Source organism: Catharus ustulatus, chromosome 8, assembly GCF_009819885.2.
Source record: "Catharus ustulatus isolate bCatUst1 chromosome 8, bCatUst1.pri.v2, whole genome shotgun sequence".
Taxonomy (NCBI): domain Eukaryota; kingdom Metazoa; phylum Chordata; class Aves; order Passeriformes; family Turdidae; genus Catharus; species Catharus ustulatus.
The window spans coordinates 33,605,772-33,629,280 of NC_046228.1; the positions used below are offsets into that span (position 1 = coordinate 33,605,772).

The 23,509-nt window shown below is 44.9% G+C and overlaps 1 protein-coding gene and 1 long non-coding RNA gene across 2 annotated transcripts; one reads left to right on the plus strand and one right to left on the minus strand.

The window, feature by feature from the left end:
- Positions 1–2,497: 2,497 nt before the first annotated feature.
- Positions 2,498–22,558, plus strand: UBE2D1 (ubiquitin conjugating enzyme E2 D1). Its single transcript, XM_033066765.1, is given in 8 exon segments — positions 2,498–2,623; positions 11,870–11,933; positions 12,019–12,050; positions 17,287–17,303; positions 17,305–17,362; positions 17,606–17,711; positions 19,888–19,981; positions 21,676–22,558. Coding segments are annotated over 8 exon segments (441 nt in total). The 5' UTR covers positions 2,498–2,599; the 3' UTR covers positions 21,722–22,558.
- Positions 20,045–21,723, minus strand: LOC116999791. Its single transcript, XR_004418605.1, has 2 exons — positions 20,219–21,723; positions 20,045–20,185 (listed from the first exon to the last, which is right to left on the minus strand). It is a non-coding gene; the product is annotated as an uncharacterized LOC116999791 (long non-coding RNA).
- Positions 22,559–23,509: the final 951 nt, after the last annotated feature.

A 23,509-nucleotide genomic window follows, 5' to 3' on the forward strand; every position in this document is an offset into this window, starting at 1 on the left:
TGCAGTGTAAAATGATTGTTGGGCACCGCTGTACAGACACTGGCTCGCCGCGGTCCCGGTGTTCTCTTCTTCCTGTGGTGCTATCAGTCCCCAATAGCTCTGCAAAACGCTTAGGGCAGATCGCAGTCCTCTCCTGTGTAGTTGTGGAAAGATGAAGCTGAAAAGTGATGTCCTCCGAGTGACAGCCACCTCGAACCTCATAAGTATTGATTTGAGAATTACTATTCATTACCTTAAAAAAGTATTACTGAAATTCTGTACCTCGCTACTCTGGGACCTCGTTTACGGCTGGACTTGATAGGAAAGATATGTGCTTATGACTTTACAAACATGGGTGAGGGTAGGGGTGTTAATATCTTTGAAATATGTCTTAATGTCTCCACCAACTTCAAGCCGCAGGTTTGTTACAGGACCCAGGCAGTTTGTCTCCTGGAACAGACAAATGGGTCAGCACAAGCCTGAGTTTCTGAACTTTGGGGGAAAATTACATTTACAAGATACGTGGTAGGCGGCTCGGGAAGGCTGCACCTTCCCAGTGCCTCAGCCGATGGGGAAAGGCAGAAGGCAACATGCAGCCGGAAGTTCGGGATAAAAGCAGGCTGCGCCCTCCAAAACCCTGAGAGAGAAAACCCTGCGGGCGTGTGCCCCAGGGGACTCTTCCTTTATTTGAATAAAGTCGCAGGACTCCTCTGTCTCCTTCACGGACACTGGCTTTTCACAGCGTCGTTTCTCCGCACAAGATGGGGACTTGTCCGATCTTTGCACCGTCTGGGAACGGCACACTGCAAGGGGAGCAGAAGTGCACCTCACTCAGTTTCAGTGATCAGCTCCCGGCACCAGGCAATTGATTGGGTTCCCGAGGCTGTCCGAGAGACAGACGAGTGACCGAGAAAGTCCATGAAGAGTCCTCAGGAAAGAAACACTGAACATCTCACCGGTGAGTTCAGCGGGATCTTCGGGGGTAGAACATGTCAGAACGCCCAGAAGGGGCAGTAAAAGAAAGTCAAGAAAGGGTCTCAACTATAGAGATGACGATCCTGAAATACCCCCGAAGGCTTCTTGAGCCTTGAGGTATTGTTGAAATGGTTTGCACATTTTCCCAGAGGTAGTTAAGGACATGGACGCCCAGAGGGAGCAGTAAGGGAAAGGCGAGAAGCCGCCTCGGCAATAGGGGACGGATGGTGATGGTTTGGGAAAGGATTGGTTAAAGGGGAGTGTGGAGGAGTATGTTTAAAGCAATTAGTAATGGGAGACTGTGTGATCAGGAAAGAAAAGAGAAACAGTGAGGATCGGGATGTTCGCCGCCTTATCTGCAAAATCTGTAACCTAATACAGGTTGTTTGGGTCACTGGATGTGCGAGTGATTTTGCAGAAAGTTCGCCGATATATGTGTGTATATACATATATATGAGGGGATGAGGAAAAGGTAAAGGCAGCATTAGAAATGGATTAAGGGTATCGTCTCCTGGTCCAGGAGGGGCTCACCGCTCACCCCTCCGGAGCTCTTGCTAACCTGCAGGGTAAGTCTGAACTGAGAAGTTTTTCCTGGAAGACATGGGTGCCTCAGTCTGCTTTGAATTTTATGCCAAAGGTGAGACAGTGGTCCAAATGTTCTTTTGATTATTCAGGGAGTAAGTGGGAAAGATGAGTGCGTGCATTTTATTCAACCACTATTGGTGAATATGGGGGATGGGTTTGAAATGCGTGTTTCTGTTCCCAGTTGTACGTGTGGCTTATTAGTGAAAGGAATAAGATGAACATGTCTTTACAAACAGACCGTGTAAACCTGCTTGCAAATGGGACTAGGAACTTACAAATAGGGAAGTAACCAAATAAACTATTAGTTCTAGAAAATGTTACTAATCAACGCAGATTTGCTCACCCAAACCTGTGTTAAATTCCTGAACCTAGAGAAAAAGAACAAAGACTTCATAGAATTATGAAGTTCTTTTTCTTTCTTTTATATAACTTGAGAGTTGTCGGGAAACGCCCCTTTCTTCGAATAAAGTTACAGGACTCCTCTGTCTCCTCTTTGACATAAATTCTGACATTGTGGATGAATTTTCCTGACATTAGGAAGGATTTGATGACTGAGCCGGGTTACTGTTGTGAGGGGCGATGGGGAGGTTAGCCTGTTGTGACACTGTGTAAATTATCTAATAGAATTTATGCTAAAGTGAACCCAGAAGTGTGGGGCACTCCCGGGGAAATATTGAAAACTGGATATAGAGCCTCTCCACGTTTACCGCTTCTCTCACACACCTTTCCTTGTATGCAGTTTTGAAGCTCCACACGGTTACTTTCCTTTTCCTCATCCCCTCGTTCATAAGACACAGATAACCCCAGTTTCTCACTGGGACCCCGAGGGGCGAGGCGGGCCCGGCCCGGCCGACCCTTCCGTACCCGCGCACGCCGCCCGGCAGGAAGCGCGCTCCGCTCCGCCCCGCCCCGCCCCGCCCGCGGCCTGCGCTCCCGGCGAGCTCCGCCCCGCCCGCGGCCGCGGCGCCGCAGACGCAGCAGGGCTCCAAGGGCACGGCGGCTGCGTACCCGCCCCAGCCGCGCTCCTGCTCCGCGCTCCAGCCTTCCGCCTCGCATTCCCATGGCGCTGAAGCGGATACAGAAAGTGAGTGGGCCCGAGCCATGGGAGGGAGTGGAAAGGGCCGCCTGCCCTGGGTAGCCGTCGGAGCTGTCGCCCCTGTTGCCGGGGTTGGAAGCGGCGGCCGGAGCCGGCTCAGCGAGAGGTGTCGCGGCAGCCGCTGCCGTGCGCTTTCTTTGCCAGGACTCGTCCTTCCCTCGCCGGTAGCCGGGGAACAAGAGTGGGTGTGAGGTGGAGAAAGCCTCACGGTTTCGGGACTCCTTGGAGGCCCGCACTCGCAGTGATTTAACTCGCCGTTTGTGGACCAGCCGCGATGCTAATGGAGAGTTAGACCGGAGGCGCAGGGGCAGCATCAGTCGCCCAGACGATTGCGCTGCTGCTGTGTATAGCTGGTCCCCGCTGCGCTCCGGCTGCTGTCTGGGCTGGGAAGTGCTGTCAGCATAGTTCTTGGTGTGAACTTTGAGTGTGTCCCGGTTGTAGCGTTTTGGGCTGATACTTGTGAGTGGCCTGTTGTGAATTCAAGTTGTGGATTCCTAGTTTCCTTTTGTTTGGCAAAGCTGAGCTGATGGCTGTGCGGTACAGACAGGGTGTCGCGGCCAGCACGGGAGGGGCGCTAAGGTTAGTGCTTTGGCCGGGGAACAGAATCCGTGGTGTTTGGTTGCTGTTGATGTGTCATGTTTAGGTGCCATTGGTGCCATCCTGATGATGTGATGGTGCTATTATTTCTTGTGAAAGATTCCCTTTTGCTGTCAGAAGCCGTTGGTGTTGCAGAAATTGGATTCTATAGTAACTGATTAACCCCAAACAGATTTGGGATACCCTACAATAGGTACCAACTCATTTGGGTGGACTTCTACCAGTAGCTGGTAGTCCTGTCTCATGCTGCAAAGCATATGCCTTTACATGTAGTGCAATTACAGGACAATTTTGTTCCTTCATGTCACATATTTGTTGTGAATGTTGCATTTGACCATTATATCAACAAATAACTACAGTGATTTTCTTTATCAATAATTTTGTCTTGCTTCTACATATTGTAGGAAGGGTTTACCTTTTGTGCCATTTTAACTTCCCACCTCTTCTTGAACATCTCCTTACCCTCATGTTTCGAGGAAAGGATTGTTCTGAATATCATCTCTTTCCAGTTCTTGTTCAGCTTCTTTCTGCTAAGGTAAACAGACAAAGGGGAAAGTCTGGTATCTAGTATTTTTGAGATGGAGTGGTGGTTTGGAGCTTTCCAAATGAGGTCCTTCTAGAATAGCATTATTCTTCATACTTTTATCATGTTCCCTGCATAACTTTTCTTTCTGCTTTAGAGATGTTCATACATACTGGAAAGCCACAATTTTCTTTAATTCGCGTTTAGGAACTTTGATAGACATGGAATTATGCTAAGACTTTTATGTAGTGTCTTTCATTCTGTTAGCCTTATTAAATTCTGTTTCTACTCTCTCAAAAAAGAAGAGTTATGCTTTCCAACCTGCTGACTGCGAGGTGCTATGAGATTTCCTCATTATACTATAACTTCTACCTGAAACATGAAGAGATACTGGGTAAGGACCTCCAAGAAGAGTTGAGATTAAATTCAGAACTAGTTACCACTTGCTTCTAGTTTGCTGCCGAAATGACTACTGCTGTTTTGTTTTTTTTTTCATTAACTACCCTCATCACTCTCTTCTGCCTTTCCAGGAGAAGTAGAAGAGGAAAGGGAATGGCAAGGAAATAAGTTTGTTGAAATGGAAAGTTAAATCTTTCAAATGGAGAAGTTTGAAAAGACAAACTACTTCGATGTCACTGTAGTACATAAAATTTTTCCTGAAAATCACAGAACTGGAAGTTTAATGGTAGATGAAATGTATTTCTGTGTTGGTGTGTTTATGTTATATACTTTCCTAGTGTTTCAGCCTGTAAAGGTTGATAGTTATGTTGTATCCCAAGTACAGGAAGGGATAAGATCTGGAGTAGAGGAAATGCTGTGGTTTCAGAGTGTCTAGAAGAATTCTTTGGAGAGCAAAACACTGTCAGCAAACACAGTAGTATTGCTTGGGAGCTTGTCAGTCTAGACATACTGTCTGAAGTTAAGCTTGGGTGGGTTTAGAATTGTACTTAAATGAAGCCAAGGGATTTTGGTGGCAAGCTTCAGTGTTTGTTCACAGTAATTTTGATAATTTGTTGTGTGACAACACCTACGAAGGAAGCAAAGCTATAGTATGTCAACCTGCTTGTAAGCATATTTTTTGTCATACTGGTTGAGACTCGGGTTTCTAAATAAATTTGCCATTGGGATTTGTGTCATTGCATCCTGCCTTTAGTTGATTGCCTTTGAGGGACTCCTTAAAGGAAGATAACATCTGGACTTTCAGGACTATACCTTAGTTACAGAAAGACATATTGTGCTTAGGAGCTTTCTTAAAAAATGGGCAACTGAGTAACCAGTGAGGAGGGTGATCACTGCACATGGAGATATGTTGATTTTTAGTGCTGTAGGTGGAAGAACAGTGAGGACATGAAGTCCTGCTCGGCAGGCAGAGCTGTCAGCAGTGTTTCCATGACAAATTCATCTCAGAGTTCCTCAGAGAGTTTAAGTCAGGGGATTCTTACTCATCGTAAGCTGAGGATCCTGTGTTCATTTACCTTGTGAGTGCTTTGATTTGCCGTTGTATGAGAGAGGCACTGAATTTCTACACTGTCAAAAAAGTTCACTTACGCTGTGTGTGATGTTCCTCGAGGCGGTGAAAGAACAACACATTTTTGTGGACATTGCAAATTCCATATGTTGCAAATGATGAAAGCAAAACAAATAGCATAGGTTTTAGTTGAGAAGGAGTATTGTACAAAGAAGCCTTTATCCTTGTCACCTCTGGAAAGTGAGATACCACGACTTTTGTGAAAGGTGGAAAATAATTCAGGCTGTCAGGTTCTGCAAAATAGTGTGTAGGTCTCAGTTCTACCCATCTGTCTTATGCAGAACCGTTTTTCTGGGGTTCCTGTACCAAATTCTTTGTTCATATATCTAATTTGCAGAGTCTGCCATCTGTTAGTTCCGTATCACAGCTGAGACTGTTTTCATCATAAATCCTGTATCTAGGTGCTCCTCCAGTGTTAGTGGGAGGTGGATGTACTTGTTAATGCTCAGACTGTCTTGTATATACTTTTGTTACAGCCATAAAAAAATAGGACTTTAAGAGATTTTAGAAGACATGTTGAAACCAGAAAGGAGGAGATAGATTTGAGCACTGCTTTAGGAATAGCTATTTTTTAATCTTGTTGATGCATAGTGCTTGATTGTTTTTCTCCTACAACTCAGTAAGAATAGAAGCATTCAAACATTTAGTTGTTTCAATGAACTGTATGTCTGTGTGGTTCAGCATGTGTTTCATATATGTGTAGACTAACAGGACACACTAACTTGAAAAGTTATGCTGAAAATAACTTTTGTAATTGTAAATTGATTCAAAAATTGTTGATATTTGTGGTTTAGATTTTGCAATCTTTAGATGGTAATCGACATAACAAGGAAACTTTTTTTGGCTCTAACATAAAATGTCTGAATTTGTTTTCAAAATCTCAGCTGGGATACTACATATTTAGCATATTTTTTTTTTTGCATTAAAACAATGTACGGAAATAGAATATTTATTACTGACTAACCATTATAGCAATAAATCTTATTATAAATATGTGCTTTATGTTTACCAAATGTGTGAAGAACCAGAGAATTCTTCAACTAGTTTAAAGTATGATCTCTAGGTGGTTTTATGACAAATGGCTCCAAGCAGCACTGTACACATGGAATTGGTAGGAAATGAGTCTGTGGTCTACAATGCATTTTGTGCAAGAAATTAAGAGTACAACTGACAAATATAAACCTATATTTTAAATAATTGTGTGGAAAAAGGTTGTGGTTTTGTGTTGTTTGGAGAATGAAAATAGCTTTTAGTGATGCTGTCTGCAGTTTATTTTGGTCCTCAGATAATCTGCAGTCTTTTTTAATGAATTTTTTTTTAGACTGAAAAAAGACATGTTTAGAACTTTTATGCTGAGAACATTTATTTCCTTGTCACCTTGTCCTTTACAATGTTGTTCCAATAGCTTTTTTGGGAGAGAAGCCTGGATGCTAATCAAGCATGTAAGTGTTAAATTGGCCTTGCAGTCTTCATACTTTTATGAAATACATTCTGTATTATTCTTTGACCATGGGTATTAGTCTGCACATTCAGAAATATCTCTGTTTATAGCTTACCACAACCTGTTTTTTAACAGCTGTTATACTTGAATTTTTGCTTCATGCTGTCTACAGGGCTGTTCAGGTGTGTGTGTGGTGCAAGGGAAGCTGATAATTTGGAAGCTTTGCCCATTTCCAGTAGTATGTTAACCATTAGTATTCTATTCTACCCTGACATGTTTTGTATGAGAGGAATAGAAGATTTATTCCTCCCACTGTCCCCAGCTTAGGTATTTTTCTCCATACATGTTTATCCTGGCTGTACTGGGATAGTGTGGGATGTGTTGGAATTCTTGAGAGATGCTTTTATGCTGTCACATTCACCAGTGTTTGAAATAACACATAATTCTGATGTATCTGTTGGAGACAGAATTTTAGTTTTGTGTGTTCTCATAAAAGATGTTGCACCACTGTACACTGTAATTTATAGTGGTGACTTTCCCTTTTGAAAATGAATCTGCACTGCTCTGAGCTATAGATCCTGTTTGCCAGCTTATGTATGTCTTGCAACTGCATTTTCTATACCAGTGACTAAAAGAATTCTTGCAGACCCTTGAAGTGACCAGCCCCGTGTCATGCAGCTACATGGTAATAATCCACAAGCTTGGACGAAGCTGCTGTAACCAATTAACTTAAAATTATGGGGGAGTCTCTGGTGTTGACTGTGTAGTGCCTCGCATGCAGTTATCTTACATTTCTTGATGGGGTTTCACACATTAAGCTTTATGAATCTTCAGCCTTGTCCCTTAACAAAGCAAAGTTTTGGCCTTCTTCTAAAGAGCATTTGTGCTTTGTATAAAGAATTCTTGTATTCAACGTCCCAGTCTTTTGTGAATAGGTAAAGTCATGAAGAAGTTTTTTTACATGTATTTAGAGGATCCTCACTTCTGTTCTGCAGTATTCAATACTGGGCACTGTCAGGTCAGTCTGATTCAGGGACATATGAGTATCTCCCTGCCCCATTTCAAAAGGTGTAAGAAAGCTGGAAGCCTAAATCTTACAGCTCTCCAGATATCTAAAGCTTGAACAGCATAATCAACAATATAAATCTGAATAGTTCTTCATTTTTATCACAGCTTGATCTGAATTTTTGTATGTAAAGATTCAAACTGTTCATGCTGTTGGATCATGTTACCACTTGTATTTTTAAACCACATTAGTGTCACATATGGATGCAAAATGCTGCTTGAATTTGCTCTACTGATTTTGAACTTTGATCTGGCTTTATGTTTCATAGCTACAGAAGCTCTTAGAATGTATTTGTGAACATTGCTCTCATTTGGTGAAGTTGATTGAAGAGACCCTTTTCTTCATTGTTGTTAGGAAATATTAATAACAGCGGTTTATAGTTGTGGGTCATATCAATGTATAGTTAAAAATATTTGTGGGTTTTTTAAATCATGAACAAATGTCAGTGCCTTTTTAGCCTGAACAAATGGAAATGTATACCTGAGGAGCATTCCCCAGTTCTGTTAATTCTTAAGTACATGTGTACGTATGAAAGAAAACAAATCTGTGTGTTTTTGGGATATGTAAAGATCTTGATGAATACATCTAGCAGCAAAAGCATTGTTACAGACTTGTGGCTCTGAGTGGTTGCTGGGTAGTTTCTATATGCATATGGAATATTTGCATGTACTTTAGAGACTTTCTGAGAAGTTTAAGCTACATATTTTTCCAGTTACTGCCTTGAATTCAGTAGTCAATAATGACCATTATATAGTACATGATTGTTAGATTGTTAGTTTGAGTTCTCTGTTTTGGCACTGTAATGTAGCTGTTTGGTTTTAGTTGGGTTGTTTTAGTGCATGTACAAGACTTAATCTTCTCTTGCTAGGTTAGATCTTGAGTTGGAAATTAGAGAAGACAGTGCCTGTAACAGCTCTGCTGCTGGCCATGTTTGTCTCTGGTGAGACGGATGGAAACCTGAGATTTGTTGAATCCCTGTGTGTACTGGCAGTGGCTTGGCTTTGCATAAATAGCTGGTTCTCTGAATCACTCCTTAATGAAATTTGAATCCTCTGACTAAAATGGGAGCTGCACTTCTAAAGTGCCTTTATTAGTTAAAGTCTAGCCCAGATTGTTGTTTCTGGATCAGCATACTGTGCCACCAACAGAATAAAGTTAAAGTGGGGAGAAGTAATGCCAGGTGACAACCTGAGCTATTTCAGTATAGGAAAAAGTGTCTCTTGTTTTAAATCACAAGAACTGTGAGAAGTGACTTCAGTAGTAAGATACTGTGCAGTGCTTTGATTTCAGGGCCAAGAGTGGACCTATGAGTCTGGCTAAATTTAGATGTCAGGTCCATGGTAAATTGAGTTGAAATATTTACTGGATGTTGTAAATGGAAAAATATAACACAGGAGTTGAGAAGTGCAGATTTTTAACCCTTCAAATTATATGTAAGGCTTGATCACATGAAGTACACCAATTCTACACTTGAGTTAAACTTAGCTCAAATTTAAACCTTGATTTTTTAAGTAGTTGCCTTGGCTAATGTAGAAATTTTGAGTAGAAATGTTTCCAGTGTTGCTTCTTATAGTAAACTCACAGACCTGCTTATGTCTCTTGTCAAAATGTGTATGTTTTGAGTAAGGAATTGAGTTATTTACAAACAGTGATTTAACACACCTTTTAACTTATTTCAAAGGAAGTACTTGCATGTAGTCATTAAAGTTCCTACAGCACAGTTTCTGTCAGCCTACAATTGGAAAAAGTTGTTTGTCCTTAGTACAGTAAAAGTTCAGAAATCAAAAGGGGTATATTGAATTAAATGAGGAAAATGAACTACCATTAATGCCTGTCTTGTTTTCTGTTGGAAATAGTGATAATAAATCAGATGAAAAACTGAGCTGGTTTTGTGAAATCACATAATCATTTTAAATAATTTGGGACTGTGTGGAGTCCTTCAAGACAAATCAGTTGACCATCAAAAGCTTCTCTGAGTGCTTAAGTTTCAACTTGGGAGTTTTTTAGTAGTCATTTAAAAAAAAAGAAGTAGTATGCAGGGAATTAAATTAAGGTACAATAAATAAGGTGTAGAGCTAATATTTTTCCTTTTGTTTCCAGTTTAGTTAGAACCCTTTATATTATGTTCATACACCATCTCCAGGCAGGCTCTGAACATTTTGTGAGGCAGTTTTGCTCAGCTGATGTCCATAGACTAGGACTACACAGAAACTTTTGTAAAATCAAAAGCTAAGGGAACATCAGATTAGTACCTAACTAAATTAGACTGTGACTTTACAGACTAATCAATAAACCCTTTTTATTTGTTGTGTCTCCTTCAAGTGTATTGAACTTACTGTGAACTTGGTTGCAACTCTTATATTCTTTTAGGTATTACAGTAATTTCACAACTATAAGGCGCACCGGACTATAAGGCGCACACCCCCGGATTCGGCAAAAATCGCAACTTTGTAGATCAGATAAGGCGCACCGGTCTATAAGGCGCACTTTTTTTTTGCAGTGAGGCCCCGCCCCCAGCTCACCCCGTGGGGTTGCTGGCCGAGGCCCCGCCTCAACCCGGCAGCCATTGGCCCCCGGGCCCGCCTCCACCCGGTAGGGGCGGTGCGGTGAGCCACCGAGCCACCCTGGACCCGGCAGCCATGGGCCCCCGGGACTGCTTCCACCTGAGAAGGGGGGTGCCGCGGCCCCCCTAGCCCGCATTCACGCGGCAGCCATGGCTCCCCGGGACTGCCTGGAGCCAGGAGCGGGGTTGCTGCCGGCCCCCTAGCCCACATTCACGCGGCAGCCGTGGCTCCCCGGGACTGCCTGGAGCCAGGAGCAGGGGTGCCGCGGCCCCCCTAGCCCGCATTCATCCGGCAGCCATGGCTGCCCGGGACTGCCTGGAGCCAGGAGCGGGGTTGCTGCCGGCCCCCCTAGCCCGCATTCACGCGGCAGCCATGGCTCCCTGGGACTGCCTGGAACCAGGAGCAGGGGTGCCGCGGGGCCCCTAGCCCACCTTCATCTGGCAGCCATGGGCTCCTGGGACTGCTTCCACCCGGGAAGGGGGGTGCCGCGGCCCCCCTAGCCCGCATTCATCCGGCAGCCATGGCTGCCCGGGACTGCCTGGAGCCAGGAGCGGGGTTGCTGCCGGCCCCCCTAGCCCGCATTCACGCGGCAACCATGGCTCCCTGGGACTGCTTCCACCCGGGAAGGGGGGTGCCGCGGCCCCCCTAGCCCACATTCACCCGGCAGGCATGGCTCCCCGGGACTGCCTGGAGCCAGGAGCAGGGGTGCCGCGGCCCCCCTAGCCCACATTCACCCGGCAGCCATGGGCTCCTGGGACTGCTTCCACCCGGGAAGGTGGGTGCCGCGGCCCCCCTTGCCCACATTCACCCGGCAGCCATGGGCTCCTGGGACTGCTTCCACCCGGGAAGGGGGGTGCCGCGGCCCCCCTAGCCCACATTCACCCGGCAGCCATGGGCTCCCGGGACTGCCTGGACCCGGGAAGGGTGGTGCCGCGGCCCCCCTTGCCCACATTCACCTGGCAGCCATGGGCTCCCGGGACTGCCTGGACCCGGGAAGGCGGGTGCCGCGGCCTCCCTAGCCCACATTCACCCGGCAGCCATGAGGCCCCAGGACTGCCTGGACCGGAGAGGGGCGGTGCCTCGGGCCCCCTGGCCCGCCTCCACTCGGCAGGGGCAGTGCCGCGGGCCTCCGGGCCCGCCCCCAGCCGGCTGCTGTGGCACTTCCGGCTCCCCCCACGGCTCTCAGCTCACACTTCCGGTTTGGCAAATTTCGCCGCTTTGTAGATCAGATAAGGCGCACCGGACTATAAGGCGCACTTCCGGGTTCGAGGGAAATTTTTAGTCAAAAGGGTGCGCCTTATAGTCGTGAAATTACTGTAATTTCTAGCACAGTGTTAGCTGCAGGCCATCTGGCAAAAAAACTCCTTCAATTTCAGCTTCAAGTGTTGTTTTATTAAAAGACCATAAAAAATGCCCACGGGTTTAATAAAATTGGTTTGTGTTCCCACTTTTGAAGGGATGATGCCAAGTGGTATGGATCTTCATGTCTTTCAAATATTTCTGTGTTTCTTGCAGGAACTAAGTGATCTGCAGCGAGATCCACCAGCCCACTGTTCTGCTGGACCTGTTGGAGATGACTGTAAGCTCTTGCTAGTGCATTCAGTACATTTCAGTTCTAAAAAGGCTTAGAAAATCTCTAATTTTTCTATCTTTTTGCCTTTCAGTGTTTCATTGGCAAGCAACTATCATGGGACCTGTAAGTATAAGAGTCATGCCCCTTAAAATGTAAGACCTTGCTTCTGTTTTTGTTACAGAAGGACTCATTTGGGTTTCTGTAAACACAGCAGCCACATTCAGCTGTGCGGTGTATAGCTTAAAACTTCAGGGTTTTATTGTCATTCTTAGTAGGCTGGTGCCAGTTGCTTTCTGTAACTCCTCAAAAATCTCTCTTCTTCATTAATTTAGAGGTGCTTAATTAGTCAGGTGTGGTGTCTGAGTTGATGATGTGGGCTACAAAGCAAAGAGCTTGCTTTTCGTAATGGTGAGATCAATTCTGGAAAATTCATCCATCTGAAAGGAGGAAGAGTGGGTGAAATCTCATTTTAAAGTTGATAACTGTAAAGAAGAATGGAGTTGCAGAGGGCTTTTAGATGTAGCTTATTTGATAGCTGTGATGTGACTCTGGCAAAAGCATGTGGCTTTTGCAAACTGCAGGCCAGCAGTGGGATGCTTTTGTTGGTTTTTGTGCAAGAAAGGTGCTTTCCTTGAGTTGAAGAAATTATGACTCTTGTGAAGGTAATGATGTAAGAAATAACAAAAATGCTTAAAACCAGAAGGTTTTGAAGGAAAACTGAGAAGAATTTTAGCAAGAAAAACAATAAAGAGCAACGTGAACTGAGGAAAGGTGTGCTTATTAATATCCTGGTAAAAAGTTTGTATTTCTACAAGTGTTTTCCTTTTGGATTTAATGATTTGGATAGAAGATCTCTAGTTTGGAGAGTGAGCTAAGTCACTGTATGAGGTGAAATTGAGATAATACTTAATCCATTAAGATGTAGCATTAAATTGTGGAGAAGAGTGGAAATGTGTCTGCTTTGAGGGTAATTTTCAGCACAGTTGGTCTGAAGCAGCAGTCACTAATTTACAAGTGATGTGCTGGCGTCTGCTGTCCAATTTGTCCATGGCCCAGCAGCAACTGTTTTCTGTAGTGCACTGATGCTTTTGCCCTTTTGCTTGAACAACAAGCATGTTGATATGTTCTTCCACATACCAAGGCCTACTGACTCTTGCCCTCTTGCACTGCCAAAGCGTGAATGGCAAAGTGGCGATGAAGAGTTGACAAAAGCTTGTGTGCTGCTTGCCACCAATAATGTCTCTGTGCTGAGTGTCTCTGATGACATGAGTAAAGGAAATACTGCCACATAAATGTTGACTTAAATTCCATTTTCTTCTCCAGCTTGCAGTTCAGCTTTCATAGTCTATAGTGGAAAATATTCTTTTCTTTGCTTCAAGTTCCTCAAATGTCTCTAGTTAAGGATAAGAATGAGCATCTCTTGCCAATCTTTCTCAGCCATATCTGAAGATATACAGGAACAGAACACTTCAGATATTAATCCTTCATCTTGATGTCAAAAGAATTCAGGGATGAAATTTCTGTATGTTTCCTGATGGCCCAAGGGAAGCATAGGACTAAAACCTACCTTCAGAATTCACTTTCTGTGTGTGGAAGTAGGGTAACCTCTTCTGTCTATGGCTATCATCAATTTCTTGCTCATAAAACATGAAGTGACTTCACTTTACCTTCTTTTTGACACTCAACTTGTCTCATCTTCAACTTACTTTAACTTTGAAAAATCCATTTAGTATGCAAACAAGAGATCCTTTCAAACCTGACTGGAAGTACAGTGGCAATCTTCTGAGGTCACCTAAGGCTGGCTTAGCATGACAGTATATAACCTGCCTTACTCTGCTGCCCTCTCTGCACTTTGAGTGTGTAAGGCAGCATAGCTTAGTAGACCATTTGTAGCATTGCCTTCTTACAGTCATATAGTTATCTATAAAAATGTTTATTTTCAAGGTAAAGGATTTACTTTAAAAGTCTGCCTTTCCTTTCATAAGAAAACCCAAAAACTTGATCTTCAGCTTTGCTGTGATTGAGTTCCTACATGGTTTTTGTAAACTTACCATGTAATGAGAGTAGTTTTCTTCTTTCTCTTAACCAGAAATGGCAGAACTGCTCTCCATCACTTAGCATCAAGACTTTCCAGCTCACCTTTTTAGATAATAAAAAATGAAAGTACAGTAGTTTCACGAATACAAGCCGCACGGATTATAAGCCGCACCCCCGGTGCCTCGACAATGTTGCTGTCTTTGTCAATAGATAAGCCGCACCCCGAATATTAGCCGCACTTTCGTTCGTCGCGAGAATCCGTGTGCAGCTTTCACAAATTGGCCAATTAGTAACAGGATCGCAGCATAGCGGGCTTTACTGGCTCGGGGCGGGGCCAGGAAGGCTCGGCCCGCTCATGGTTGCCGACGGGGCCGGGTGGCCCAGCTCAGCGCCACGGCTCGGCGGGGCTGGCCGGGTGGTACTGCCGCCGCCGCCGGGCTCGCTGGCCCCCCTCTCCCGTCAGCACCGCCCCGCTGCCGCGTTCCCTAGCCCCGCCGCCGGGCTCGCCGGCCGCGGCGCGCCGCGTTCCCTAGCCCCGCCGCCGGGCTCGCCGGCCACGGCGCGCCGCGTTCCCTAGCCCCGCCGCCGGGCTCGCCGGCCGCGGCGCGTTCCCTAGCTCCGCCGCCGGGCTCGCCGGCCGCGCCGCGTTCCCTAGCTCCGCCGCCGGGCTCGCCGGCCGCGCCGCGTTCCCTAGCCCCGCCGCCGGGCTCGCCGGCCGCGGCGCGCCACGTTCCCTAGCCCCGCCGCCGGGCTCGCCGGCCGCGCCGTGTTCCCTAGCCCGGCCGCCGGGCTCGCCGGCCGCGGCGCGCCGCGTTCCCTAGCCCCGCCGCCGGGCTCGCCGGCCGCGGCGGCCCGCGTTCCCTAGCCCCGCCGCCGGGCTCGCCGGCCGCGGCGCGTTCCCTAGCCCCGCCGCCGGGCTCGCCGGCCGCGGCGCGCCGCGTTCCCTAGCCCCGCCGCCGGGCTCGCCGGCCGCGCCGCGTTCCCTAGCCCCGCCGCCGGGCTCGCCGGCCGCGCCGCGTTCCCTAGCCCCGCCGCCGGGCTCGCCGGCCGCGCCGCGTTCCCTAGCCCCACCGCCGGGCTCGCCGGCCGCGGCGCGCCGCGTTCCCTAGCCCCGCCGCCGGGCTCGCCGGCCGCGGCGCGCCGCGTTCCCTAGCCCCGCCGCCGGGCTCGCCGGCCGCGGCGCGCCGCGTTCCCTAGCCCCGCCGCCGGGCTGCCGCCGCCGGGCTCGCCGGCCGCCCCCTCCCGTCTGCACCACCGCCGCGTTTCCTCGCCCTGGCCGGCACTGCAGGCCCCCGCACCGCCGGGCTCCCCCACGCTGCTGGCCCCGATTCTGCTGGGCTTCCCCCGCTGCCAGGCAGCCCCACCCGCTGGCCTTCCTGCTTCTGCCATGCTCCCCTGCACTGCTAGCCCCAGTTCTCCTGGGCTCCCCCGCCCTGCTGGCCCGGGCTCTGCTTCCCCCCTGCCCCGCCCTGCTGGCTCAGGCTCTGCCGCCCGCCCCCCACACTGCTGGCCCCGCCTCTGCCAGGCTTTCCCACCTCTGCCGGGGCCGGCCGGGCTCCAGCTTGGCTTGGGGCTGCCGCGGGCTCTCACTTCCGTGTTGGCAGCTTTTAGAATTTTGTTAATGTATTAGCCGCCCCGGAATATTGGCCGCACTTCCGGGTTTCCACCAAAATTTTGGTCAAATTGGTGCGGCTTGTATTCGTGAAATTACTGTACTTTAGCATTACCACAACAAAATTATTTCTGTCTATTAACTGTGTGCAACCTGGACATAAACCTGTGCACATGTTGTCTAACACAATGCATGTTCACAGATTTGTACAGGTCATAAAGATGTTGTGTGTTTTAAAACTCCCTGGTATCATCATGATGAACTGAATTATGTTGGGAAATCCTCCTCTTTGCATCTGCAAAGAGAAACCACTTCTTAGGGTAAGTACAGTAAATTCACGAATACAAGCCGCACTGACTATAAGCCGCATCTCTGGGTGTTGGCAAACATTTCGGTTTTTGTCCATAGATAAGCCGCACACGAATATAAGCCGCTCTGTCGTTCGCAGCGAGGATCCGCGTGCAATTAGAAACAGAACCGCGGGAGGGCGGGGTTTACTGGCTGAGCTAAGGCTGTGCAGGCTCGGCCCGCTAGGGGCCGCTGACGGGGCCAGGTGGCCCAGCACGGTGCTGCCGCTCGGGGCCGGCCGCCGCTGCCACTGGGCTCGGTCACCCCGGGTCGGCGCTGCCCCGCGGTGGCAGGCAGGGACGGAGCTTCCCCTGCTCCTACGGCAGCGGCGGCGGGCGGGGACGGGGCTTTCCCGCGCCCGTGGCGCCGGCGGCGGGCAGGGACGTAGCTTCCCCGCTCCTGCCGCGGCGGCGGCGGGCGGGGACAAAGCACCCTGTCGGCTCCCCGGGCCGCAGCAATGGCGGCGCGCGCTTCCCCCCCCCCCCCGAGCCGCAGCAATGGCAGCGCGGGGCTCCCGTCGGCTCCCCGAGCCGCAGCAATGGCTGCGCGGGGCTCCCCGTCGGCTCCCCGAGCCGCAGCAATGGCGGCGCGGGCTTCCCCCCTCCTCCCCGGGCCGCAGCAATGGCGGCGCGGCTTCCCACCCCCCTCCCCGGGCCACGGTAGGGGCGGCCCGGGTCCCCCCTCTCCTCCCCGAGCTGCAGCAATGGCGGTGCCCCCCCCCCCCCCCCCCCCCCCCCCGTCTCTCCCCTGGGCTGTGGCAGAGGAGGAAAGAGAGGTCTCCCGCCTCTCTCCCCGCCCCCCGTGCTGCCTGCAGGGAGCCAGGCTCCACCCGTGGTGCAACAAAGTAGCGATTTGTAACAATCGCAAAATGCCGACTTTGCAGCTGCTCGGCTCAGCACTCTGGCAGGCACTTCTGAGGTTGTATTAGCCGCTCCTGATTATTAGCCACATTTCCGGTTTAGGAGCAAAATCTTAGTCAAATTGGTGCGGCTTGTATTCGTGAAATTACTGTATGTTTGTATCTTAAGAGTGAAGGAAGATCAGAGCAGCTGTGGTCTTGCATGGAGACAGGATTTGGAGGACCTGCTTTGGTTTTTGTATTCCCTTCGTGCAGTGAAGCTATTATCTCCCTTTTTCTCCCCAGAAGGGCAGTTCTTGATAACTGTGTTGTGCTGCTGCAGCAATAGCCACAGTTGGCTCTGCTGTAACTCTGCATGCCAGTGGGAGGGTTCAACTCCCTCAGTGCTTTCCCAGTTTATGTCCCATAGTGGCCTATGAACTGGGGAAAAAAATGATTTTATATAGGAGAAGGGAAGCTTCTAAACAGTTGAAATATATTAATGTGTTTTGTTTTTTTCTCAGCCCGACAGTGCATATCAAGGGGAGTATTTTTCTCACAGTACACTTTCCAACAGACTATCCATTCAAACCACCAAAGGTAAGTCCTTTCTTTTAAGGAAAGTTAAGTTTTTTGGTCAAAGTTTATTTTTTGAGGCTTAATTTTGGAAGTTAAAAACAAAGGTGAACAATAGTATATATGTTCATCATGGATGCAGGTAAGACTGTGAAAAAATTGTGTTGGCAGATCTGATATGACTGGAAAGGAAGGGTGATGTTAAAGATTCCAAATGTAATAACTGTAATCTGATGTTATTTATGCTTTATTTATTGTTTATTACAGATTGCTTTTACAACAAAAATATATCACCCAAACATAAACAGTAATGGGAGTATTTGTCTTGATATCTTGAGATCACAATGGTCACCAGCTCTGACTGTTTCTAAAGGTAAACTCACTGATTTGATAATGCATTTATGAAGCTGCCATAGCACATTTTTTTGTATTGTTGCACTGTCTTAAAGGTAGCAGTGGGAACTAATTTATCCTGCATGTTTCAGAAGAGGCAAATTCCATTGGAATTCTTGTTATAATCCAAGATACTGGAATCCAAGTTTATTTGGAGTGTCATATTGCAAAAAAAAGTGTGCACAGCAAAGAAATATTCTAAACTGAGATGGGTAAGATAATAATGTACAATTAGCCTGAAATGTGATAGCTGACTGTGCCTGCTGAATGGAGGAGAAACTGATGAGCAGGGCTTCAAAATCACAACATGGAAGTAAATGGGAAACCCTGATACTGATGTTGTGTGAGCTTACATGATTGCCTATTGATGACTCTTTGGGTTGCCTGAACATCCTTGTGTGGACTAAGGTCTTAATTGCACTTTATTTTAAAATGAGATCATTTGTTCTGGTTTGCATTTAAAATGTAGCTGCTTTCACAGTCATCAGTAAAAGATTTATTAAAATATTCTCATCCAGCAGTTAAGCTTTCTCAATACTTGAACACTGTAAAATTTTCTAACATTGACTTAACAATTAAGCAGTTCTTTTGTTGCAGGCATTTTGTTTCACTTCAAAAGCTGCTTAAAATGTGGGTGCTGTTGTTTCTCCTCACCCATCTTCAAAATGCTAAGGCACACTTAGTCACATTACAGAAATTTCTCATGTGACTCAAAAGGGCAAGCCATATCATGTCCTAAGTATGTACTTGAGAGCTCTCTAAGCTGTGTGCTAAAGTGTCAATGTATTGGGTGTACAAGCAAAGAAAAAATTGTGGGTCTTTGTCCAATGGAAATTGCTCAATGCAAGTCCAGTTGCTGTATCTCTTTGGAAAAACAACTTTTCATGCTTACAGGCCTGTGCAGTAATCTCACAAGCCATATAAAATCTAAGTTTCCTGAAGTCATTGCTAAAGATATAAATTACTCTTTTGTGTAACTGGTACATTTTTTTCACATCAATTAGTTGTTTTATAGCTATCCAAAAGTTGTCTTGTTTCTAGTTATAAGGAAATTAATATTGGCACTTAGGTTTAACACTTGGCATCTACAACTGAAAAATTATAACATGTTTAAATCTTCAGCATTTTTCTGTCTGTTTACTTGTTGAGCACTTCTTTGGTTATAAAGTGGAGCAGTCTGTTGGTCTCATGTTTAGATATTATGTGCTTTTGATCTGCTTACATATTATGTACTTCATAAACTAGAAATTAGCTCAGTAACTCATGGCAATTTCTCCTTTCTAGTCTTTGTTTGAATCAAGAGTTTACAGCATATTATAGTACCTCTGGTCATGTGTGTGACCATGTACTCTAACCTGATTTTCTAATATTACTGGCACTTTAACAAAATAAGTCAGTATTGAAGTGGCTGAACTTTCTACTGCTGGAAGTAGGTGTGGACTCTTTGAGTTCTTACTCAAGATAAAGCAGGGGGAAAAATATATTCTACAGCTGGTTCTTGGGGTAGCATGAAGTTCCCTTTCACAGCAAAATTAGAATTGTTTAACTGTGTACTCTTCTATGCATATTAGTTCTGACCATAAAAATAGAATTTTCCTGAAAATGTTTGGGAAAAAAAATCAAACCTCCTTGATTAAATACCAGGAAATTAATAGGAAAATAATGTATTTAATGCTGAGCAAGTATTTCCCAAAATGGAAATCACACTTAGGTAAAATGGTCTCATGATTGACATAATAATTGTCAGCACCGAAGAGGAAAAGGATATGCACAAATAGAGTACTGCATGGCAATGTAATACTAATAACATTAGTTACCTTAACTGTAGATGAAAGCTTAGTTTGAGCAAATATCTGTATGTAACTGTGTGGTCTGTAGTTTGGCTAATGTTCCTGAGCTAGGATGTGGGAGAGAGAATCATTGCAAAAGGTACAGGTTACAAATTCCCCGGGCTTGTATCAGGTGTTTACTTAGGCCCTAGGAAAATGATGCTGTATCAACATTTCTAGACAGAACTCTTAAATGACAGCTTAATACTAATATGTGTTCTTTTTCCAACACCTTCCTACAACCTTCCTTCAGTGTACTGGGATATATTAAAGGATTATAGAAATAAAGCAGACTGACTCATTTAATCTAGTGTCTCTTTTATTTAGTTTTATTGTCCATATGCTCCTTACTTTGTGATCCTAATCCAGATGATCCTTTAGTACCAGATATTGCACAGATCTACAAGTCAGACAAGGAAAAGTGAGTATAACATACATAATTGTGTGTGTGGTACTTGCAGGTGGCTATCTGCTATGCACCTTCAATATTAATTTTAGCAATACTCTTTTCCTAGATTTCTACAGGATTAGCTCTTTAAATATCGAGAATAGTGATGGCAGGTGGAAAATTGTAGGCATACACAACTGTTGGTAACTAATTTTTTTGTACTTAGTTACATAAAACCTTCAAAAATTTATGTACATAGTTACATAAAACCTTTTGTGTAACATCTTAGATTTAATGGATGAAAAATTAATTTCCCAGAATATGAGTTATTTGTTGCTACTGCAATCCTCTGGTTGTAAAACCTGTACAGAATAATTTTTGATCTTTTGATTACCTGACTGAGTTGTTTGGTACCTATTTTTAAGTGTTGAGCCGTTGAAGACTTCTTTCTGTATATGCAGTGGCCTGTGGCTCATCACAAGTCACAGACTCAGGAAGATTTGAGTATTGCTTTTACCTTGAGCCGTAGACAGCGAAGCAGTGATCTAGAAGTTACATGGACATCTGTGGTCTAATATTTCTCTGCCTAGACTAAGAATTATTAAAATGACATTTTTCTCATAGGTCAATGTCTGGTATAGTCAAATCATGTAACTTCTGAAGTGCTTGAATGCTGTAGCTCATTTTGCAAAGTAGATAGTGTTCAAGTTGAGGGTGTTGAGCATCACCTTCTCCCCATTTGTGGCTCAACTTTTTTTGACCCACCTATTTATTAGTGATTTCAGCTTTTGTGCCTCCTGTTTGTGAAGGAAGTGAATGAGGGATGGTTTTCTATCTCCAAATCTCAAAATTTAATCATTGTTAAGGAAAATGAGAAAATACATAGTCTTGACTACAGCTTTATCTTTTTATGATGATCACCTATTAATTTTTATTTTGTTTTATCTTGGATGTAGGAAATTAAAGGTATGGTGGCTGGTTCCCCCTGAACATTTACCTATGAGTATTTTATTATGAGTTAAGGTCCAAGACTTGTATGGTAGCATATCCTTAGGAAGAAAACCAGTTAGTATATGACTTGCTATACTGGTCTTAAGAAAAAGAGTTAAAAACTTGTCAGCATTTTTCTCTGGATGACTCAAGACAGTGAATCCAGAGTAGAATGTAGCCAGTGTAAGGACCAGAGGGGAAGCTATCAGCTCTCTAAGGACATTTACCCTTGGGATTATGGAATTATAAAATAATCAGCTTCATACTAGAAGGAAAAACCTAGTAAAAGATGCTTCTCAGAAAATTTTCTTTTTGAGTTCTGAAATGCAGCTGGCAGTGCAGAATGGAGAACAAAATCCCAGTTAATTATACTGAATTTTAAGGAACTAAATGTGTAAACTTTGTTAGACTCTTAAAAGCATATGCCTTTTGGAGTAATTGGCAACAAATTCCTGTTGAGATGCAAATAAGGGAACCAGTAGTGAAACACAGATGAAGGATGCTATGCAATTTAATGCAAACCTGTGAAGTTTGGTTTGAGTCTGAATAGCTCTGATATGTGACCTTACAAACAATGTGCAGTGGGAATATACTTCTTGGCTTTTAGACTATTTTAATGTTCTTTGTCTCTGCTCAGAGGTAAAAAGCTCAATAACACCTTTATTAGGTAAATATGTGGCCATTGCAATGCATCACTAACAGCTCTTCACTGTAATGCCTTCTTTCTGCACGTACAGATACAACAGACATGCAAGAGAATGGACTCAGAAATATGCAATGTAAACTTTTGAAGACATTTTCATATGCCACAGAGTACTGTAAATTCTAGGTTTTTTTCAAAATTAGAAGGAAATGGAGCACAGTTCACGGCTTCATTGTGACACCTTTGAATTTTTTTCACCCATGTAAGTGTGTTTCTGGAGCAAGAGAGAACAAACTTCCAAAAATAACCTTATGACTTTGGTAAGAATATTTATCATCTTTGTATGCCTTGCAAAAGACATTTATTATAGTTTTTAAGAGTTGGACACCTGCATCTTCAGACTACGAGATCTGTAATTCAGTTGTATATCGACAAAATCGGTTTTGATAGAAAAAGTAGCTGTTTTCATGGGATGAATACTGTATGTGTGTCATTGAAGTATATTGTATGTTGTCTGTTTCATAAGTGTGTTCAAGTTTCTTTTTGTCAGTTCTCTTAAATAATTTGTATTTTTTTATTGTATAGACTATTTTATTTGCAATGTAAGTAATTTCATTTTAGACTTGCTTGTGTACAGTATTGACAAGATACAGCTGCTAATAGTGAAACTAATTGGAGAATCTCACCCATTATAATATTCTGAAGACTGATGGCAGACTTCTTAAAACATAAAATGGTCTTTGCACTGTAAATCTTTGTATGCTGATTATGGAGAAACACTTGGTTTTGATTCTGTTGCATACTTGATTTAATTTTATTGCAATGTGAACTAATTGCACTGGTATGTAGAAAGATATGTAACTTTTGTTGCTATTCACAACTGATTTTTGATGTGTGGGCAACATAATACTCTCACAGACCTTTTACAAATTCAGATGTAGCCTTTTCCATATAAATAAAATAAATTTTCTACTTTCTTTGCCTGTTTTTGTATCTTAACTCATGCATATCCTTAAAGTACTTGTTCTGACATTCTACCAGAGAATCGCCAGTAGCTCGTGTGTCTTTGCAGACAGATTGTCCAGCAAAGCCATGCATCAGGTTACTTAGAACTGGATTGCAGTTGGTTTTTACACTAGCTCTAGCCTAGTGGATTTAGCTATACTGTTGTAGCCTGGAGAGCTGTTGATATGTTCGATGGTAAAGAGGCAGGAAGGGCCTTTGTATGGGCTCCACAGAGATGTTTATTATTTCAGCCACTCACGATGATAGTCCAGGGTTAGAGGCAAAGGCAAAGCTCGTGGTGAGGGTCCAGGTGGGGTTTAGGGCATGGGAGCCAGTGGGGAAACAAGGTGGGAGTGACTGAGAGACAGGGACAGGGCGCTGGGCCAGCAAGGGAACACAGCAGGGGCACATTGGCATGTGCTGTGAGAGAAGCCTCTTGTGTCTCCCTAACTAGGGAATGCCACTTTTGGCATTTTGGGATATAGGATTTCAAATATGTTAATGCCATGCTACACCAATATTCATCTGTGGAGGAGATAATCACAGGAGTCTGTTAAGGTGGTGTGTTTGCAATATCAGAATGTTACAGTCAACTCACACCTGAAAGTAACTTTTCCATTACCTTGCACTTCAGTTGCTTCAGACTGTGTACAAAAACCAATAGTGCTGGAGAAGGGCAATCTGTTCTTAAAACATAGATTAAAAGCAGGAAAATTTAATTTTTCTACCATTCATTCTTGGTTATTTGAAAATTTTAAAAGATGACAAAATATTGGTATCTTGCACATGAAAGTAAAATGACTTTCGGTTGGGAAATTTGTTATCATAGAATACATTTTTGAGATGGCAGATATATTTGATTTTTTTGTTTCTTTGTTGTTTTTTATTTGAATATGCATCAAACTGGAATGTGGGGTATGGGT